Source organism: Syngnathus floridae, chromosome 5 (genome assembly GCF_059516105.1).
Source record: "Syngnathus floridae isolate MCC-2025c chromosome 5, RoL_Sflo_1.0, whole genome shotgun sequence".
Classification (NCBI taxonomy): domain Eukaryota; kingdom Metazoa; phylum Chordata; class Actinopteri; order Syngnathiformes; family Syngnathidae; genus Syngnathus; species Syngnathus floridae.
Window position 1 is genome coordinate 8,322,205 of NC_142417.1, and position 18,929 is coordinate 8,341,133.

General features: G+C 42.2%; 3 protein-coding genes across 8 annotated transcripts; 2 read left to right on the forward strand and 1 right to left on the reverse strand.

Annotated features, from left to right (window-relative positions):
* The first annotated feature begins 633 nt into the window (after positions 1-633).
* tent2 (terminal nucleotidyltransferase 2) lies at positions 634-5,738 on the forward strand. 5 transcript variants are annotated; one of them, XM_088376546.1, is made up of 15 exons: positions 634-774; positions 1,054-1,168; positions 1,776-1,889; positions 1,965-2,205; positions 2,277-2,388; positions 2,454-2,542; positions 2,621-2,678; positions 3,042-3,108; positions 3,194-3,270; positions 3,352-3,480; positions 3,558-3,601; positions 3,865-4,001; positions 4,438-4,529; positions 4,611-4,690; positions 4,790-5,738. In XM_088376546.1, exons 2-15 carry the CDS (start codon positions 1,071-1,073, stop codon positions 4,874-4,876), a joined length of 1,425 nt encoding a protein of 474 aa, XP_088232672.1. In that variant the 5' UTR covers positions 634-774; positions 1,054-1,070; the 3' UTR covers positions 4,877-5,738. The 5 variants fall into 5 exon arrangements, 4 of the variants coding, with proteins under 4 accessions (XP_088232672.1, XP_088232673.1, XP_088232670.1 ...); XM_088376547.1 differs by having other exon boundaries at positions 1,791-1,889; XM_088376544.1 differs by having other exon boundaries at positions 678-784.
* Positions 5,739-5,880: 142 nt separating this feature from the next.
* Positions 5,881-14,143, forward strand: cmya5 (cardiomyopathy associated 5). The gene is made up of 14 exons (XM_088376543.1): positions 5,881-6,103; positions 6,522-7,161; positions 7,254-9,746; positions 10,355-10,450; positions 10,582-10,800; positions 10,887-10,909; positions 11,071-11,195; positions 11,262-11,396; positions 11,918-12,064; positions 12,135-12,282; positions 12,419-12,552; positions 12,671-12,788; positions 13,149-13,325; positions 13,405-14,143. Exons 1-14 carry the CDS (start codon positions 5,988-5,990, stop codon positions 13,652-13,654), a joined length of 4,821 nt encoding a protein of 1,606 aa, XP_088232669.1. The 5' UTR covers positions 5,881-5,987; the 3' UTR covers positions 13,655-14,143.
* Positions 14,144-14,726: 583 nt separating this feature from the next.
* On the reverse strand, positions 14,727-18,484 carry mtx3 (metaxin 3). 2 transcript variants are annotated; one of them, XM_088376549.1, is made up of 9 exons: positions 18,345-18,484; positions 17,377-17,446; positions 17,218-17,294; positions 17,051-17,143; positions 16,806-16,988; positions 16,646-16,722; positions 16,371-16,528; positions 16,074-16,162; positions 14,727-15,913 (listed from the first exon to the last, which is right to left on the reverse strand). In XM_088376549.1, the coding sequence occupies exons 1-9, from the start codon at positions 18,423-18,425 to the stop codon at positions 15,818-15,820; spliced, it is 924 nt and encodes a 307-aa protein (XP_088232675.1). In that variant the 5' UTR covers positions 18,426-18,484; the 3' UTR covers positions 14,727-15,817. The 2 variants fall into 2 exon arrangements, with proteins under 2 accessions (XP_088232675.1, XP_088232676.1); XM_088376550.1 differs by lacking the exon at positions 16,074-16,162.
* Positions 18,485-18,929: the final 445 nt, after the last annotated feature.

Below are 18,929 nucleotides of genomic sequence, written 5' to 3' on the forward strand. Positions count from 1 at the left end.
AATCAAAACATAAAAATCTGACCTTTGATTAACTGCTTTATATGACAATATGTGTATGTGTTTTACGTTGCTATATTAGTTGGTGTCCCCAAAATTAACAAATGTCAGCATAACGTTTTTTTCCAACCTTTTATTCAAACACAAACATATTCGATATAATAACACCATCAACTACAAGCCAACAAATACCAAATTAAAACATCAATGTCGGCATAAAGTGTGTCGGCTGGCAATGGCATGGCGGCAATGTTGTCTGTCACTCACTCGTGAATCTTCGCGAACGACCAATCAGCAGCGCCAGCGAGCGTTCGATGGAGGCGGGACTTTACGAGTCAGTGACGTAATTTCCCGTTCACGAACGAGTCAGTGACGCAACGTCCCGTTCACGACCGGGTGAGAGACTGTTGCCAACGGATCAGTATGTAGGTGTTGTAGTATAGAATAAAATGTGTTAATTACCCGAGCCAATTATTATTATATATAATAATTGGGGGGGGGTGGGGGGTTGTGTAGTTGTATTGTTTGATGTATATGAGTTGTTTCCACTGGGGGGAATTCATTGAACGATTCGTTTGAACGAATCTTTTGAGTGAACTGATTCTAAAGTTTCAGTTCATCTAAAAGAACTGGAATGCACATCACTAGACAAGTTTTTTGTTTCGTGACGTCACCCGATTCGAGATTCAAGAAACACGCACCCTTGAAAAAAGAAAAAGGATGACGTCACTGCAACGCGAGATCAAGCGATCAGGAAGTGGCTCGCGGTGATAAATGGTAGGTTTTGGTACGTGTAATCTTGAATTAAATTGTCTAAAAACAAAAAACGACTTACTTCTGGGATTTCTCGCCAAGGTTCCTGTCTAAATAGTCGATTGATTGGGTTGAAGCCCTAGCTGGTAGTAAGCAGCTAGCAGCACGAGTTACTAATTTGAAAGCGACATGCATGTTCAATTTTCATAATCCCCGTACTTGTGACCTCTTAGTTATCATAATAGTTACTGAACTATTTTCATGTCCTGCTTCTTTACCTCTTGTTTCATGTATCTTCGATAGCAGTGGCTTCGCGAGACATGTTCCCACGTGATTCGCCATCGAGGAGGCGACCAGCCTACAGCCCACGGCCCGCTTGCATGGATCCCCACTTTTATGAGCACAGAGCAGTTGACAAGTCAGTCTCACTGAGTGCTTTATTGGGGGCTATTTGTCACAGTAATGGTATCCAACAAAAGTTAGGGGTAATCATCTTTTGGGTGAAGTTTCGGATTCCCTAAAGTGCCAACTGTGTTTTTGTACTTGCACGAGCAGGCTACTATATTAGAGTTGCATGGCAAAAAAAACAACAACTTTGGCGTTGGTTATTTTGACATGTATTATGTGTAAAACGGCAAGAAAATGTTATATTGATATAAAGTTAAATTCACCTGAGAAGGTTAAAATGCATTTTAGGTTAATCCAGAAATTTCACGTGAAAGCCAAACAGATGTAATGTTTTTGTGAGATTTGATTAGTGCTTTGCAAAACTATTCATTCCCTTGAAACGTTTCAAAAAATGTTTACCTTACAATCACACATCTAAATGTATTTTGTTGAGAAATAATGTGGTATCCCAACACAAAGATGGATATGTAACTGAATTGGAATGAAAATAATTTGCAGTTTTAAACATTTAAAATCTGAAATGTGTGGTGTGCATTTGTGTATAGTCCTCTGTAATTTGATATCTTAATCTACAATTCTGTGCTAAATGTGAATTTTTAATAAATAATTAGTAATAGTATGTGTCTCAATAGCTATGATGGCCCACCACATGACAGCTTGCCTCCTCATGATTGGAGGCCTTGCCCATTGCCTCCCTTTCCACCTTCTCAAACTAGGAGTGACTGGCGCAAGTATGTCACTTATCTAACTTTTTCTCAATGTTAATTGTGAACATCCAGGCTTTCAAATCTTGCATCCTTTTACAGGAGAAAACACGAGGACGATGACTTCCCGCTTGTGAAGCGCCGACGTGGCGACGACTCATCCCTCCCCCCTTCAGGAAATCCTCACATTTGGCACGATCGGCCCTGTTTTAGATCTGACCATGCATTGCCGGGCTCCTCAAGATCATCCTCAGATTTTGATCACCCTCATTCCCATGTGCACTGTAACGCTCCCACAATCCCGTGTGGCTCCATGAACCTGAACGTCCATGATGACGACAAGGTACCCAAAAATAATGCTGTTTATCACTCGGAGTATGTTTTCATGTTGTCAGCCTCTTTTTGTGTCCTCAGCTAAGCTTTCAGGTGGCCAATCTGTTTGAGATATGCCAGCAACAGCCTTCGGATTTATGTCGGAAAGAGACGTGCAGAAGTTTGCTGCAACGAGACATGCGTGTCTCCACAAGTATGTATTAATTACTCTTGCACCGTGTTGTCTTTGCATTATCACTTCTTTGTTTTTTCTCACAGTGGGGCAGCTTTATTTGACGGGATCCACCATGAGCGGATTAGCCTGCCGGAGCAGCGATGCAGATTTGTGTTACGTCCTCCATGAAAATGTAAAACTATTTCCTCTACCCTTTGGCGTTTGTGTCTTGGCATTTTTCCTCTCCTAGTCACATTTCTTTTTGTTTCAGAAAAAAACAGATCCAATTACAGTGCTCTCTGCCCTCCAAAGGATTATGAGGTCAATGAGTGAGTACGCTTTTTTTTAATCATTAACATATTATTATTATTATTATTGTATAATAATAATAATAACCATCCTATTATTATATATATTATATATATTATAACCATCCTACTCATTTAATGCCATTTAAATTAAAATTAAATAATCATCCTTCGGTTCAAAGGGTGTTACCAATTACAATAATACAATTTAACAATTGGGAAAAATTTGTTTCATGGTCAAACAAAACCATCACAACACAAGTACTCCTGTGTTGTAATCTTTTACAACAAGTTCCCACACCACAAGGTGGTGCTATTTCCTCAGTGAGAGAAAATGTTTCAGTAGAGGACTCATTCAAATTCTCTGCTTTATTTTCTCGCTAGATTTAGTAGAGCGGCTACATCTGATCAGAGCCAAGGTGCCCATCCTCAGGTTCCAAGAGAGAGGCAGGTAAGGTAGGAGCAACACTTGTTAGTGACTTTGGGTTTTACATTGTGTTCCAATCTAAGATTGAACTGTGTTGTTCTCACTGAAGCAATCTGACTTTTGACCTGAACGTGAACAACATAGTGGGCATCCGAAACACATTCCTTCTGAAGAGTTATGCTTACGGTAAATTGTTCTCCCAATTTAGAAGTCACTCCCAGTAGTTTGCGGAAGGTTAAATGTATGTGCATGCCTCTCTATGTTCAGTTGAGCCCAGGATACGACCACTCATCCTTGTTGTCAAGAAGTGGGCACAGCATCGTCAAATCAATGATGCCAGTCAAGGAACGTTAAGCAGCTACACGTTGGCGCTGATGGTGCTGCACTACCTTCAGAGTCAGTACACACACATACGCACACAATCGACCCATTTAAATCCTCGCTCCTGGCTAAATTATGATTTCTCATTTTAGCCCTTCAAACACCAGTGCTTCCTTCACTGCAGATGGATTTTCCAGTAAGTTTCCCCACTTTTTGGCAACTCAGGTATAGGTTGACTGTTCAGTTGCATTTAAAATATGAATCTGTACAATATGCTTCTGAAGGAATTCAAATTAATCACCTTTAGAGATTGATTTCTTTAGAGGCATCATATAGAAAGTTGGGTCTCTGGAGAGATTGTATCTTCTGCCATCTAGTGGAAGAGCATGTTATTGTTCTGTGTTATGAGCGATACGATATCATATGAGATTTGTCAATAGCTTGTGTCTTGATGTTTAGGAGTGTTTTGATCCCTCTTTGGAGATTGACATGATCCCCGAGGGAGCCGAACACATCCCCCGCTTCAATTCACGAAACCAATCGTCTCTGGGAATGCTGCTTCTGGGCTTTCTCAGATATTATGCGACCGAATTCAGGTGCTCAACATAACACATGGTCCAGACTTGTGCGTCATACGCTTCTGTTTTGCTTTTCCCCCACCTGTTGTGTGTTCCAGTCCCCTTGCCAACTGCCTCTCTTTCTCGCTCTTCCTCTGTCGTCCTTTATCTTCGTTGCTCTCGTGTGTCTGCTTGAGTGCCAGGGGCAGGTGTGACCTTTGGCTTCACACAGCACTAACCCGACGTCCTGTGATGTGGGCTCTTAGTAATATGGCGCATTGTAGAGGTCCCCGAGCACCCAAACACATTCCATACCTATATGTTGATGTTTTTTTGTGTGTGTTTTAGTCTAAGACCCCCCCCCCCAAATCATAACAAGGCCACGACATTAGACTGGGCAGCTGATGAGCCATTCAAATTTAGGATATTGCTTCCAATTGCAAGTGAATAACGTTGAATCTTTTCCGTAATGCAGCTGGAAGAAAAGTGTGATTTCTGTCCGAGTTGGCAAAGCGCTGCCCAGGCACAACCATCCAAAGTGGAAAGACACACTCCTATGTGTAGAAGGTAAACATGTTTTTTCTTTTCTTAAAAAGACACATTGTCACTGCTTTTAATATGACTTTTTTTCATGGTGATCCTTTTCAGAGCCGTTTGAGAGAAAAAATGTTGCCCGGGCAGTCAACAAGCAGGCCAAATTTGATTACATTAAATCTCAGTTTCTTGAGGTATGTGAAAGGGGGAAACATTTTATGCATTTTTTAAAATCTTGTAATCTTATGTTCCTATTTTTTTACCCTTCTTCCATGTGTCGTCTCTTTGCATAGTCCTGGCTAATGCTACGGAAGGAAATGGACCTAAACTCCATTCTTCCTATGCAAGAGATCATTGATGAGGAAACATCCTGGAAATAAATGAGTTCTTTGAGCTCAGCTTTTCCCAGGGCGTCTCTGGATGCCCATTGTTCAAAGTGTCCCGGTCCACTGGAAATTTGTAGGATTTGCTTATACTGACTTCAGCGTCCTCTTGTCGATGTGCCCAAGTGTCTTTCTTTTGTACAAGTTTCTATGTTTTTTTTATGTTAAGAAATTAAATCTACAGAGCCCACAAGATGTCAAAGGAGAAAGAAAAAAAAAGCCTTTGCATTCCCTCGCAATCTTTTTGGTCCCGCTCAAATAGTTGCCTTCCCTCGAAGATTTGTATTCACAATGATTACGTGAGAATGCAAATATTTGGGAGGGAATCTTTGCAAGCAAGTATAATTTTTTTTTTTTTTTTTTTCGGGTCACAGTTATGTTTTTTTTTTTTTTTTTTCTTCCATGTCATCTCAGGGGGCTCCTTATAAATCAGTATTGGTGATTTATTTGAATTTATTGTGAAGTATGATGGATTTGATACCTTTAATGAAAACCAAAACTGTATATTTCTTTATCCCACCACTGAGTTCCAATCTAGCCTGAAAATGGACAAATTTAACTGATTTAATTCATAGAAAAGTTTATTTAGATCAGATGGTAGTTCATGGATAAAATACCAACTTTTGTTTTCTTTTCATACGAGTGAAGCTTCTAAGCTGTGTGTCTGTGTCTCTCAAGCATTGCCAAGAACAGGAGGGGAGACCAGGGGGTTCTGTTTCAGCACATGGCCTATATTTAACTTAGCAACGGGGATTTTGATCTTAAAGTTACACGAGTCCAGTTGCATTTTGTTCGTACAGATTGATGTTCACAACATGTATGTTTGCCTACATTACCAATAACATTTTGTAAGAATGTAGTCCATGCCCTCAAATCTTTGCACACGACTCGAGACCTAGTGAGATCGAGCGGCGTCCTTCCATATGTACTCTGCGTTACCCCTCTTTGCATTCCCCACTTAGTCTATTTCTGTCCTGAGCTGAGTCAGATGGACCCCTCCTAACTTAGAATGGCACAAACGGAACACACTGACGCTCCTGGACTCAAAAAGTGGCTGAAAACAAGAAGACCTTTTTAAAAAAATAAAAACACCGACGTACAAGGAATAATGGAGGAATGTGGAAGTTTGGACTCGGAGATGACTGAGCTGACAGAGTTCCAGTGTGAGGCTTCAGATGTCATGAGCCAGGATGATGAGGACGAGGTGGAGGAATTGCGAAACAGGTGCTTGAAACATCTAACTGGACCTAATCTGATAAACGTCTGTCAATTCAATCTGCAAAATATATTGATACTTATCAATGCTGTTATTTTTGTCTTTTTACTGCTATTGTTAAAATTCAGTTAGCTCTTTAGCTATATTGTGAGGAATGAAGGTACTGGGGGAAGCCCCATTCTGCCAGTGCGTTCTCATAAATTTCATGCTGGTTGCTACACACATCCTCGCTCATCATAAATGGTTAAGGAAACTGATATAGTCTGTTTGGAAGGCCTTCTCGTATTACAAGATTGATGTTTTGGAGTTGTTGCGCATTTTGCCCTGAACATTGCATCACTCTTAGTGTTCAGGAGTGGTAAACCTTGCTAAACCAAGTTTTGCTTCGATGTATCCTCTCTGAAGCTACTTGTTTTCTCTTTCCAGTCTACGGGAGGTTGTCCAGGATCAGTCTGTGAAGCCCAAACTCCAGTGCCTGATGGTGGATCCGTCGTTCTCGATGGTGACTGTCCAGAGCGAGGACAGTGGCATTGTTTGGGAGACAGCCTCCAGTCGCTGCTCTACTCCTTGGGCCTCTGAGACCAGCTCCATCTCTGAAGCTTGCAGCGTGGAAGGGTCTGGAGTCGCCGGGAAAGTCACAATCATCTTTGATGAGGACAAAGTAGTCCGTAGGAGAACGAAGTCAGGAAGGAACAGCAGATTGAGGGACAGGTTAAGCAGATCTGGCGGTTCAAGGTCAGCCTCGGCTCTGGGAGTGGAGAGACCCGAGATGGCAGAGGTGTCTCTCCCCAATGTCAAAGAGCAACAGAGCGGAACAGGGACAGATTTGGAAGAAATCAAAACCAAAGATCAGCAGTTGTTTAGTTTGATTTCGGAGGGTTATGAGATTCTCAACATCAGGGTCCCCTCCAAGCTTCCCACAGTGGATGAAGAAGAGAGCACGGAACTGAAGGACAACATGTCTTATCTTGACCAAACTTCTAAGATCAGATCTCGAAACCATCTCGGGGAAACCGCACAGAACTGTGGCTCGCCTCAAGATGTGGAAATACTGGAATGCAATGAGGTATTTATAATTAAAAATTTTAATTTGTCTATTTTTTTTATTTCTATTCTTATCCTCTCTGAATTGATTTAATGATTGTGTTCAATCAACAGCCCTTAAATGATGACGACACTGGTCCTCCGATGGACACTCAATTGAGACAAGCATCCATTCCAAAAGATGGCTCCAAAGACATTGACTACTTTGAGAAGTTTACCCTGGTGGATGAGGTGATTCCCGGACAAAAAGCTCCAGATCTTAAAACTGAGGTGGAAGAACCTGCGAGGGAAAGTGGCAAAGTGGAATCAATTCCTACAAAGGTAGTCAGAGACAGCCCATCAAAGTCAGAAGACTCGTTCGTCTTTGTGACAGAAGCGGAGATAGTTGGAGAACACCTGGATGAGGTTTTCTATGGAGAAGGAGCTCCTGTAAATGAAATGCAACAAAATGCAGATGAGGGGGTGGAAAGTTCAAGAGTGAGAAGAGAGAGCGGCTCGGTATTGTTTGCGAGTGAAGAAACCACCCTCACCCCTATTTACATCTCCCCTGGACCCCCTAAGATCATTGACCCCATGCTGCTAGAAGAACCCACCGCCATGTCGTTCATGTACTCTGACCTTTATGAGGATGCTGTGGGTGAGAGGAGAAAGAGTGACGAGGAATACTCGGAGGCAGAGAGCGTGACATCTGAAAAATCATTTCGGCAATGTTTGTCCGATTCAGAAGAGGCAGCCGGGTACCTGGAAAAATTCACCTTGAAAGATGACACCCCCACAGTGGACCTTCCAGTTGAATCCGTGGAGGAGAAGAAAGATAGGAGGATGTTGTGGTCACTGAGTGAGTTTGAAATGACAGGATGTCTAACAAGAGCCGTGGAACAGGAAGAAGATGAAATCAAGACTGAGGATACGGAACAAGCGGTTACCATTGAAGTAGTTGAAGATTCAGCAGCAACAAAGTCTGAAGAGCAAGTTCCAGAAATGGAAAGGATAGAAGATAATGAAGAGCCGGCCCTTATTGTAGATTTAGTTTATGAGGACAGCCCAAAGAAAGAAAGGGTGCAAGCTCAAGCTGGAACTCCTGAGGGCTTCACTCACATCCCTCAAAAAATCTTAACAGAAGAGGAAGACCAGAGAAATGAACAAGTTAGCATCAGTAAAACCCAAGAACTATCCCGAACACATGACCTACTTGATCAGGAATGTGTGATGCCACCTACTGTTATTGTAGACGTTCCTCAAACGGTCATCAAACTTCAAGAAGAAGACACAGCAAGGGAAATTTGTGAGAATCCCACATCTGAGATTGTGACAGTTGTTAGTATGAACATCCAGGATGAGATCCCAACAACAGAGGCACAGAAAAACGAGGAGGCTTCTGAAACCTTTGTTGAAATGGAGATACTAGAAGAGAAGTTGCCATGTAAGAAAAAGGAGCTGGATCCTGAGCAACCTGCTGCAGCTGAGATCTTTACTGACTTTGAGCCAACGGTGCACGCAGTCGTGAAGGTAACTGAGAAAACAGCGGATGAAGAAGCGACACAGACTAAGGTTCACATTGATCTTCAGGAGACGACAAGTATTCCTCAAGCAGAAACAACCACGGATGTGTTGCCATACAATGTCGCCGTAGATGAGTCACCATGTTTTGTATCTGATCAGGGGTTGAAGATCAACACCAAAATGAAAGAACAGGAGACAGATTCAGAACTTAAGAACCAGACACCTTCAAGAAGCAGCAAGGCTGGCACTCCAAAAACTGAAACGGACGACGACATGATTGTCTTTGTGCCCAAAGGTCAAGCTGTTGAGATGGACATAAACACCAGCCCATGCTCAGAGGAGATTACAAAAAGTAATGCAGTGACTCTAGCTGATCTCGACGCAGAATATGTACACGTCACTATATCTGATCAGGACACCATGGAAACAATAGCAACGCCTCAGTTGGAAGAAGCAACTGGACAGTTGGAAACTTTGAACAGGGTGTCCTCACCAACATCTTCAGTGGAAAAGGCAGAGAAGGAAGAGACAGAGAGCAACAAAGATGAGATCCTTTTTCCTCCTCTGAGGAGCTTTGCCCCACAAGAGGATTTATCTCTGCCCCATGAGGAGGACCTACAACCAGATACAGAAAAGTTAGAAGACGGCCCAGAAAATGACTATGTGAACACGTACACATGCTTAGAAATTGGTCTTCACGTAGAGAACGAGGACGGACGCAAAGCTCAAGATGAGACACTTGAAGATATTCCAGAGGTGACATGTGATGATTATGAGATGATTGATGAACAGGACATCAGAGAGCTTGTCGAACCTGAAGTACTGGAAAAAGTAGAGGGACCAGCGCTGGTGTCTGTTCAATCGACTGAGGTGGTGGAAGAAGGAGCTGATGTGGATGTGTTTGAAGACAAAGATCTCATTGAGGCTGATTACGACATCATTGATGCTGAGGAGCAGCGTCGGGCCCAATTAGCTGCTGAACTTGAGGGGATGGATTGGTTCTGTCTCACCTGTCAGTGTTTGCTGGCGAAGGACGACTGTGATTCTGGGGACCATGGTGGACACGAGGTGCATGAAGTGGACAAAGCCTTTGAGGACATCAGGGTAAGAAATTATCTGTAATTATTTGACATTGAGATAAATGGCTGGATGTCAGGATTGTTAAGGATGAGCACACTAAACCAAAATACTTCACTATAGTGATAAAATTATTGAGCAACGTGGATTACAAACTCAGTAAGCGAAAATGGAAAAAGTCAGGGCTCTCAAGTTCTTGCTTGTTAAATTCATTTGAGCATGTTTAAAATTGTATAAAAATTAAGAATTTTGATGTAAAAATGAAGACTCACTTGGTAAAAAAGTATATTAATCCTTGAGTGATTTATAATATAATCGATTTGGGGGTTGTCCCATTACTTTGGTAAATAATATACTTCACTGAAACGTTGTAGGACCACCCTCGACGTTATGATATAGAAAAATGGATTATTGCTGCATGAAGCAGGGTCAGCAATGTTTTTGATGTCTTTCTCTTTGAATGTCTCGATCGGTATCACATCAGCACCTTCATCACCACCACCAACAACCAAGGGGTTTCATTCATTCACTGTACAAGAAATCCAAAATGGATGGATGAATCTACTGCTCGAGATAATGTTAATGAATGAATGAACAAACGTGTGACTAATTGTCAAACGTCTGCTATGTAACAGGAGCGACTGAGTGAGTGGATCTCCGAGCTGCAGGAAAGATCTGAGAACATCGAGGACCTGGTCTCTGAGCTGGAGTTGGCCTACCACTCTGTGGAGGTATACATTTATTTTAAATTACCGTATGAGTGGGCAAAGTATGCCGCTTTGTTCTGTAATCCGGACCACTGAGTGGGTTGAGAATTATGTATTTGCCGATCATGAGCTTGTGCGCTGCTCTTGTCATCCAGCACCAGTGTGTTGAGAGCGAGGCAGCCATGCAGACACAGAACGACGAGACCATGGCTTTGGTGATGGAGCAGTACAACAAGATGTCCGTCAACATGGAGGAAGAGAAGAAGACCAAGTTGGAGCAGCTCTACGACCAGATTGTCTGCTTCCAGGAGAGCATCGACACGGCCAAGGCCACCCTGGAGACCACGGCCAGAGAAGCTGAGACGGACGCTCGGGTAAATCCTCCTAAGGTTTCTGACTTTGTTGTTCACTATTTATGTTACGATGATTTGAAAGTATCATCCATGTATTTTTCTTTCAGACCCCTGAGGACATTCATGCAAGGTAAAATGCCCTCACTGAAATGTGCATAGAGTGTGTTGTGCTAGAAAATATATTGGCTGGTCACAAAATTAGGAACATCTTCATAAAATGCGAGATGAAAACAACACATCATTGGATGATAATACAGATATAATGTAGATAGATGTTCTTTGTGTGCTCAGGCTTAAAGCCGCTTTGGACTTGACCATGTCACTGGAGTTGGGTTCCAAGGGATTGCTGGTGTTTGAGGATTACGCCAAAGGCAACACCTCCAGCCCACAACTCACGCATCGAAAGGGAATTCCAGGTGTGCAGATCCCCGTGTGGGCCGCAGTGGCTCAACATGATAAATGTTTCCTACTCTGCACCACAGTCCCTCAGAGGCCCACGTTGGAGCCCCAGAAGGCAGGCTCGGCCACCGGTGTCAGTGTCACCGTTTACTGGAGGGTCAACCCCGGGGACATCATTGACTGCTTCCAGGTCTACTGCATGGAGGAGCCACAAGGAGGTACATAATACAATCCTTCTCAAAGATTGCCAAATGGTGTATGATCAGTTTTAGTAACTTTGTAGTCCTGTAAAATGGCCACTTGTAAGGCAGTGTCCACACTAACAGGTATTTTAAAGAAACTCACCTTTTTCTGATGAGGTCTTCACTAATAACATAAAAAAAAAAAAAGGACATTACTACCTTAAGTGACCTGAAAACATTTCATAATTCTGTCTTTAGTGTATTCCTTTCAAGAAGGGTCCCACATAATTTTATGAGAGGTCAACATGGTCCAAAAATGACATCTCTTTCTTTTTTTCATAAATGTATTTATTTGTAAAATACAAGATCAATGCGATCATCAGAAATCAGGTGACACCATTAAATTTCATAAATCACTCTCACTTGATCATGCATCATATTGTAGATACATAAAGGAGATTACATGCAGTGTTGCTGTACAAAAGAAAGGAAAGTATTAATTTAAAAAACATACATTATTGTTGTTTTTAATTGAACTGGAGTTGTGTTGTCCTCAGCTGTGTCCGAGGAGTACCGTGTGACAGTGAAGGAGAGTTATTGCATCCTGGAGGAGCTGGAACCTGACAAGTCTTACAAAGTGTGGGTGATGGCTGTGAACTACACAGGCTGCTCTCTGCCCAGCAAGAGGCTCGTCTTCAGCACCGGTCAGCGCGCAACTCCATGCAGGAACTTCACTCGAAAGCATACATTAATTAGAAGGACGACTTTTTACAGCTCCATCTGTGCCAGTAATGGATAGCGAGCGCTGCAGCGTCACGTGGGATTCGGCCACGCTGAGATGGAGCCCGGCCAAACAAAATCCTGCACAGACTTTCATCCTGGAATACTGCCGCCAGTACGAGCTGGAAGGAGATGGGCTTAGGTGGGTCGGGTTGGATTTCAGACCTTGTTTACCAAATTATATTGAAGTCTTAGGCCGCTGTTATGATTTCATTTTGCGAGGAATATCCTCCCTATGACCTAGTACATGGAATAAAATGTCTTTTTGCTTCTTCTAGATCAATTGCTGGCATAAAAAGCTGTGAACACAAAGTTCTACTGCAGCCAAATGAGAATTATCTGTTTTACATCAAAGCTGTAAATGAAGCTGGAGCCAGTGAACAAAGCGAGGCTGCTCTCATTTCAACCAAAGGTTTCCAAAACATGTCTGAGTACTTTGGATGATTGCATTGTACAATGCAGGTGTACCTAATGAGGTGTCCTAACCGTGAATTCCATTTTTAATATGTAACAATTTTGACTGTTTTCAGGAACAAGGTTTCACTTGCTGAAAGCTTCAGCTCACCCTGCTCTGGAGCTGTCAGAAGACCAAACCACAGTTTACCTGTCCCAAGATGCTCATGAACACACATCATCCACAGAAAACCAGTTAGTACGCTACTGTTGACGTCTTTACAGTGCAACACTCAAAAGATGGTCAATTTGGTGTTTATATTTCCTGGAAAGATTGTCAAAATCATCCAGAACAAAACCTCATTTATGATATCCTGTAAGATCAGAGTTCATGAGGCTTCATCTCATTCACCATCTTAAGGAGTAACGCCACAAGCTTGTTGTGCTTTTCATTTAGGCAAAATCAGGGGTCCACAAAACAAAACCCGAAAAATTTACAAAGCCCTAAAAATCATCAAAAAACACCGATTAACATTCACTTTCTCTTTCCTACCGGGGACGAGGAAATGTTGTCACTTCCTGCTTGTGCATATTGTATATATTTCTATTTTCCAGATCCCCATCCATCCTCGGTGAGTTATTACCAGCCAAGGGTCACCACTACTGGGAGACCACGGTGTCTGGATGTGCAGCTTACAGGCTCGGAGTCTCGTACAGCTCAGCACGGCGAAAGTGGCTCCTGGGGGAAAACAAACTTTCCTGGTGTTTACAGTGCATCCCGTCGCCATGTGGGTACGTTGAAACACAAAAAAATTCCCTTATTGTGCATGGAAACTGTCTAAAGAGTTAGTTTGCGGTTGTGTTGGTGTAGTTGCCAGTACCAGATGCTCCACGGTGCTTCTCAGTCCAGCATCTTTGTGATAGAGTCGCCCGAGCGGGTGGGTATGCTCCTGGACTACCAGCGAGGTCAGTTGGGCTTCTACAACACCCAAACGGGTCAGTTATTGGGGTCTTTCAAGCACAACTTTACCGGGCCGTGCCACCCTGTTCTGGCCTTGGACTCGCCGGGTCGACTTGAGCTCGGCATGGTGCCGGAGGTGCCGGAGTTTGCCAATGATTGATGAATGATTTTGATAAAGCTTACTGTCATGAAAGAAAAGACAAAAGACACACAGGATTGGATTGACTCGATCCTCATTGTAAAAAAATTATGAAATTGTAAATATCAGATAGTATCGAGATGATATATTAGTTAGGAGATGAAATGCAGTTAGACTGACATAAGCTCTTCATGTTGTCTTGTTTGGCTGGCAACTTTAAACATTTACATTTTGGAATAGTGTCTCCCGACACCTTCACAACAAACCCCCAACTTCTAATGTTAGAAAATTAATTTCAAATCTCTGAGTTTAATCTTTCAATGAATTCTACTGCAGCACTTTGCTTCCTATTGTGAATATGTCTGTTTTTGTATGGAGATTTTTTTTTTTTGTAAACAGATGTGATTGTGTGTTTTTGTTTCTGTGTTCTGTTTCTATTTTCTTTCTTTATTGGAAACAGTTCTTTGTGAGATGAGTGACCATGATTATTTTTCCATTTGCTCTACTGGTGTTTTGATTCAGTGTGCCAAATTTCATCACTAGATGGCCCCAGTGCATCCTGGAATTTTAGTCCCTAAACTGCTGGGTTAAAAATTGGACCGTGCCAATTTTTGGGGTTGTTTTGTCAACCCAGGACTTCCTGAGTCAAATTGACCCAACTTCAGTCAGTCAGTCCAATTTTTAACCCAATTTGGGTTGTTTTTGACCCAGCAGTTTTAAGAGTCTGTTGATGCAAGAGTAATTCTGCATCATCATGCAATATAACACAAATGCTTAACTGGGGGGATTTGTTTTGGGTCATGCATTGTTCACACACTCCCTAACAAAGAAGCCAAGACTCAGCAGGAGTCTTTCTCTAATGTCAACAATAACTGGGACACTATCTGATGTCAGCCTGGCATGATTTTCCCTCAATTAGTCGCTCTTGTTTTCCATAGCCAAAGGCCAGGGGCAAACAAAGCGAGCTTTATGCTCCAAACAAGTAAATAAATTATCACACTATCAAAGCCAAGGCGAGCCAGCATAAGCCATCACGTAAACGTTTCAAAGCAAGGATTAGTAGTCATGAGTGGAGGGAAAAAAAACCACGTAGTTTTTGTACTATATTCTTCTTTTATTTGAAGCTGTTACCTTCCATTCAAAGTGCATTAGCAACATCTGCAGATGTCATTTAAGACCTCAAACAAAAATGAAAGGAGCAATGAAGGCACACGAACAAGCATTGAGTACAGTATAGTCCTCACAAGTCTGCACACAGGATGAAAAAAAATCTATTAAAATACCTTGCATTGAAAGGAATGCATCATTTTTAATTGAATACTTTTTCAATACACAATAACACAGATTTTAGTAGCACATCAATCCATATTTGATAATGAAACCCAATCTGATACACTTGGTAGACAAAAAATAAATAGAAGGAAAATAATTTGAAGGCAAACAACAAATGACGCATTTCAAGTTGGACTTGAGTTCAAAAACAATGTCAGTTACATAACGTAGCAAACAGGAACAGCATGATTGACATTAAAATGTACAGAAGAGTAGTTAGCGCTGCTGCTTCACAGCGAGACGGTTCCGGGTTTGATTCCAGCATGACTGTTCTTAACTGACTTTGGGGCCCTTCGGTGTGAAGTTTGAGGGGCATGGGTTAAACGAACAAAACGCATTTCCCTGTACAGATAATGTGTTTCAGATACAAGGCAAAAACTATGAATGAACTCCACAAAGCACTTTAGTCCCAACCAAGTTACAGTGATATAGGTTTATCACAGGATTTAATATGATCTAAATGCCCCCCCCCATCTAAAGCCTTTAATGAAACGACACTTGCTCAAAAAATAAAATCCATTTCCATTATGGAAAAAATTACATGTTAAAGTAGCACTACTTATATTGCAGGACTTTTCATTTTCTTTTGCCTTTCTGAAACTTCTGTCATTACCATATAGTGCTCGTTCATGATTCCATTCCCTCATTAACGACTTTTCATTCAGGAAGTTTTTTTTTTTTATACTTTATGGCGTAATTCCCTCTCATTCCCGCAGACATCCTTGAAAGCAATTCCCTTTCAACTTGGCTATTTGCATTCATAGACACGATCGGTTACACTGCGGTTAACGCTGACGACGGTCAAGGAGTCTCATCTACAGAGGTGGTTTTTCTTCCTGCATCCCTAAAGTGTTAGGCGGGTGTTGAGCTCATTTCCATGACCAGACTGGGCTTGGGCTGCGGCCGATGAGGTTTGTGCTGAGGGCTGCTGCGGAGGTTGTCATCCATCTGGGACAAAAAAAAAGCAATACGTGGAAACGATCATGAGACAACTCCTGCACTGCTCATCATTCCATTACTCTGGTGGATCTAAAGTTGTGGCCAGCATGCAAGTTAAGTGCCGACAGCCATCGGCCTTGCAAAGAAGAGAAAACAAAACCAGAAGCACCTTCTCTATCAAGTTGGACTCTTTGTTTACAAGCTGTGTTAGTTTCTGGAGGTTGGCATCCATTGTTTCCTGAACAGAGGGCAGAAGACCTGGAAAAAGAGGCACACCCGTGGAAAAAGAGCAGAGCTGCACAAGCTTTAGTGGAACGGGACAAAAGCCGTGAGCCCTAAAAATCCATCAAGCACAAAGCAAAAAAAAAAGATCAGAAATGGCAAAAGATGTTAGTTGTACTTAGAAAGAAATATTTAGCGCTCAAGCAGTACTTCTTCCATCCGTTTGTCCATGTGCTCAACTTACTCGGGTGTGCAGAGTTGAAGTAGTCTGCCAGAATGTTGTCGCAGAAGTGTGTCAGGTTCTCCAGCTTTCTGAGGTGGCTCTGCAGGGGGCTGTTGGGAAGGTGGGCCTTGTGGAGCGGAGCCACAAAGCCAAACACAAAAGCATCCAGGCTGGTGGGTCTAAAAATTACAAAGTTACAAATACACTCAACTGCACATGTTACGGTTTCAATTTGTAAATGTCCTTTCAAACTATACGGTCCACCAACTCGCTCACCGCTCTACGTTTGTACGTACAAGTTGCCAAAGAAGTAGTTTGCTGCTCCCAGTCTGTAGGAGAGAAGATTCAGGCACTCCTTGGCATCACTATACAGCTAACACAGTGAGAAAGAACAGTAAGGAAACAATGACAACATGCCCACTTCTTTTTTTTTACCCCTCCAAGCCACATGTTTACCTTTCCTTCCACCTCTGTGATTCTGCATAACGGCGCGTCTCCTTTGGTCAGCAGGATGCGAGAGCGAGCGCTGTTGGCATGACGACCGGGCACGAGGAAATTAAGGGGGAACGGCGACCGGGAGGCAAACCACGGGCGGGTCAGATTGGAGTAGTTTTCAGCATCCAACCAGAAAGTGTGTAACTACGACGCAAAGGGTAAAAGTCACACCTTAAACTTTTCTGAGTAAAGGGGGGTCTCGTTACCAATGCAGGTTGGAGTTTCTCCTCAAGGAGAGCAATGTAAGCCATGGTGTCAGCCCCTTGGCGGGCACTCAGTTCGTAGTCTGCATTAAATCTCTGAAAACAACACAAATTAATTTGATTATTTTCAAATTAATGTGCTTGAGCACGTGCAAGGCATCCACTAGTACCTGCTTTCTCAGGAAGTTTAGAATCTGTGAGGGCTCTGTCACTGAAGTATCACCACAAACTAACTCAGGCACTGTTGCTATACAATAGTGAGGTGGGGGGGGGAAAAATCAGGCACTTTTCAACCCTTCAACACAAATTATATTCCTGCCTCAGATCACCTGTCAAAGTTTTCCAAGTCCAGTCTATAGGAGAAATATTCACTTTGGCCCCAGAAAATTTGGCATATGCCTGAAAGCACAAATAATGGCTGAATTAACACAGATGGAAAGAAAACACCGACAGGCAAGAACTGGGTTAAGAATTTGAATAAAATCCCACATAAGGCTCCATGACGATAGAGGCATTTTTGAATCTCATCGCCAGGACTCAGGATGGTGAGCAGGCATCCTTTGCAAATTTCTCATGACTCAAACCATGAAAAACCCTTTTGTGCATCTGTTTTGATGGCAGAATGACTCTCCATAAAACTTGGCTTATTCGCCACAAATGAAATCTTTAAATAGTTAAACATAATAGTTATGTTTTTAAAACACTATAGTACCTTTTTAAAAAAGTTTGATTCTAATAATATTAAATAGGTAAAGTTAAAAAAATACTAAATATATGCTTATATGCATTCGCATATAAAATAGCATGTGACAAAAATTCCAAGAGCACTAATTGTGGCAAATATGAGACAGACAGGTTAAGGAATCAACCTTGTTTAGAAATTGCAATACATAATTAACAACTAGTCAATTACAACAACAAAAGTGCTTCACAGGTTTACATTATATTTAAGTGTACTGTTAATAACAAACGGCAAGAAAAAGTTCATCTAAGGAATATTACTCTATATTGACCTTGAACGAACACATTTTGTTCGGCCATGGCTGACAAACAGACAGAGCTCGGACAAAGTTAACATTAATTCGGTAACATTTTCCATTTGCATGCATATTTGTCAAGACATGTTTATAACAACGCTCTGGTCTGTGCACGACTTGTAGATACAAGCACCGAGTGCATCGATCAGGTTAGCATGGGAAGCTAATCGGAGTGGAGACAGCGAACAGACAAAACAGGGCAAACCGGGAAAAGTGACGTTTGTAAGGGCCTTGTTCATGCAAACAAGCGTGAGGATTACCAGGACTACGAGTGACTCGTTGTGGACCGACGGCAAACCCCAGTCGCCTCCCCAGCATCGCAGCTCCATGGCGGCTGCCATGTTTGCTCCGAGGAAGGTGCTCGCTCCCTGACGTCATGTTGTGGCAAAATGTTAGTGCGCTTGGCTGACGTCATCTTCCCGTATCCACCTGTGTGGAACGCTCTCTTCATGACCTTATTTACTATTATTATATGAGTATGCAATATGCGTATTCTTTTCACTTAAAAAAAAACAGACAGCCTTTTAAACAGGCTTTTAATTTTTTGGATTGATTTGATTTATTTCGGCAAGTACATCATCAACATTCATTGCAACTTCATGTACTGTTTCCACATGACGGGTTGAAGCAATTCTGTTTATCTAGTCCCGTCCCAATTCTAACCAGGGATGTACATTGCTTGACTCAAAAATTAAACTTCCAGGATGTTGCTTATGATACCACAGAACCAGAATGAGAGGAAGAAGGAAACATTTTTGAAAGAATGCCACAACATATCTCATTTTGGGTAGATTTGGAGTCACAGTCTGCAGGCACCCAGGTCACCGGTCGGCAGCACAGATAGC

What these genes read in the sequence shown, in the direction of transcription:
- tent2 (XM_088376544.1), top strand. An exon ending in AGACATGCGTGTCTCCACAA is followed by an intron (nt 2,389 to 2,453) that starts GTATGTATTAAT and finishes TTTTTCTCACAG; the next exon opens with TGGGGCAGCTTTATTTGACG. An exon ending in CACTGCAGATGGATTTTCCA is followed by an intron (nt 3,602 to 3,864) that starts GTAAGTTTCCCC and finishes CTTGATGTTTAG; the next exon opens with GAGTGTTTTGATCCCTCTTT.
- cmya5 (XM_088376543.1), top strand. Translation starts at nt 5,988, where the DNA reads ATGGAGGAATGTGGAAGTTTGGACTCGGAGATGACTGAGCTGACAGAG. An exon ending in CCTGAGGACATTCATGCAAG is followed by an intron (nt 10,910 to 11,070) that starts GTAAAATGCCCT and finishes TTGTGTGCTCAG; the next exon opens with GCTTAAAGCCGCTTTGGACT. An exon ending in TGCATCCCGTCGCCATGTGG is followed by an intron (nt 13,326 to 13,404) that starts GTACGTTGAAAC and finishes GTGTTGGTGTAG; the next exon opens with TTGCCAGTACCAGATGCTCC.
- mtx3 (XM_088376549.1), bottom strand. Translation starts at nt 18,425, where the DNA reads ATGGCAGCCGCCATGGAGCTGCGATGCTGGGGAGGCGACTGGGGTTTG. An exon ending in TAAACTTCCTGAGAAAGCAG is followed by an intron (nt 17,144 to 17,217) that starts GTACTAGTGGAT and finishes TGTTGTTTTCAG; the next exon opens with AGATTTAATGCAGACTACGA. An exon ending in AGTCCAACTTGATAGAGAAG is followed by an intron (nt 15,914 to 16,073) that starts GTGCTTCTGGTT and finishes TTTTTGTCCCAG; the next exon opens with ATGGATGACAACCTCCGCAG.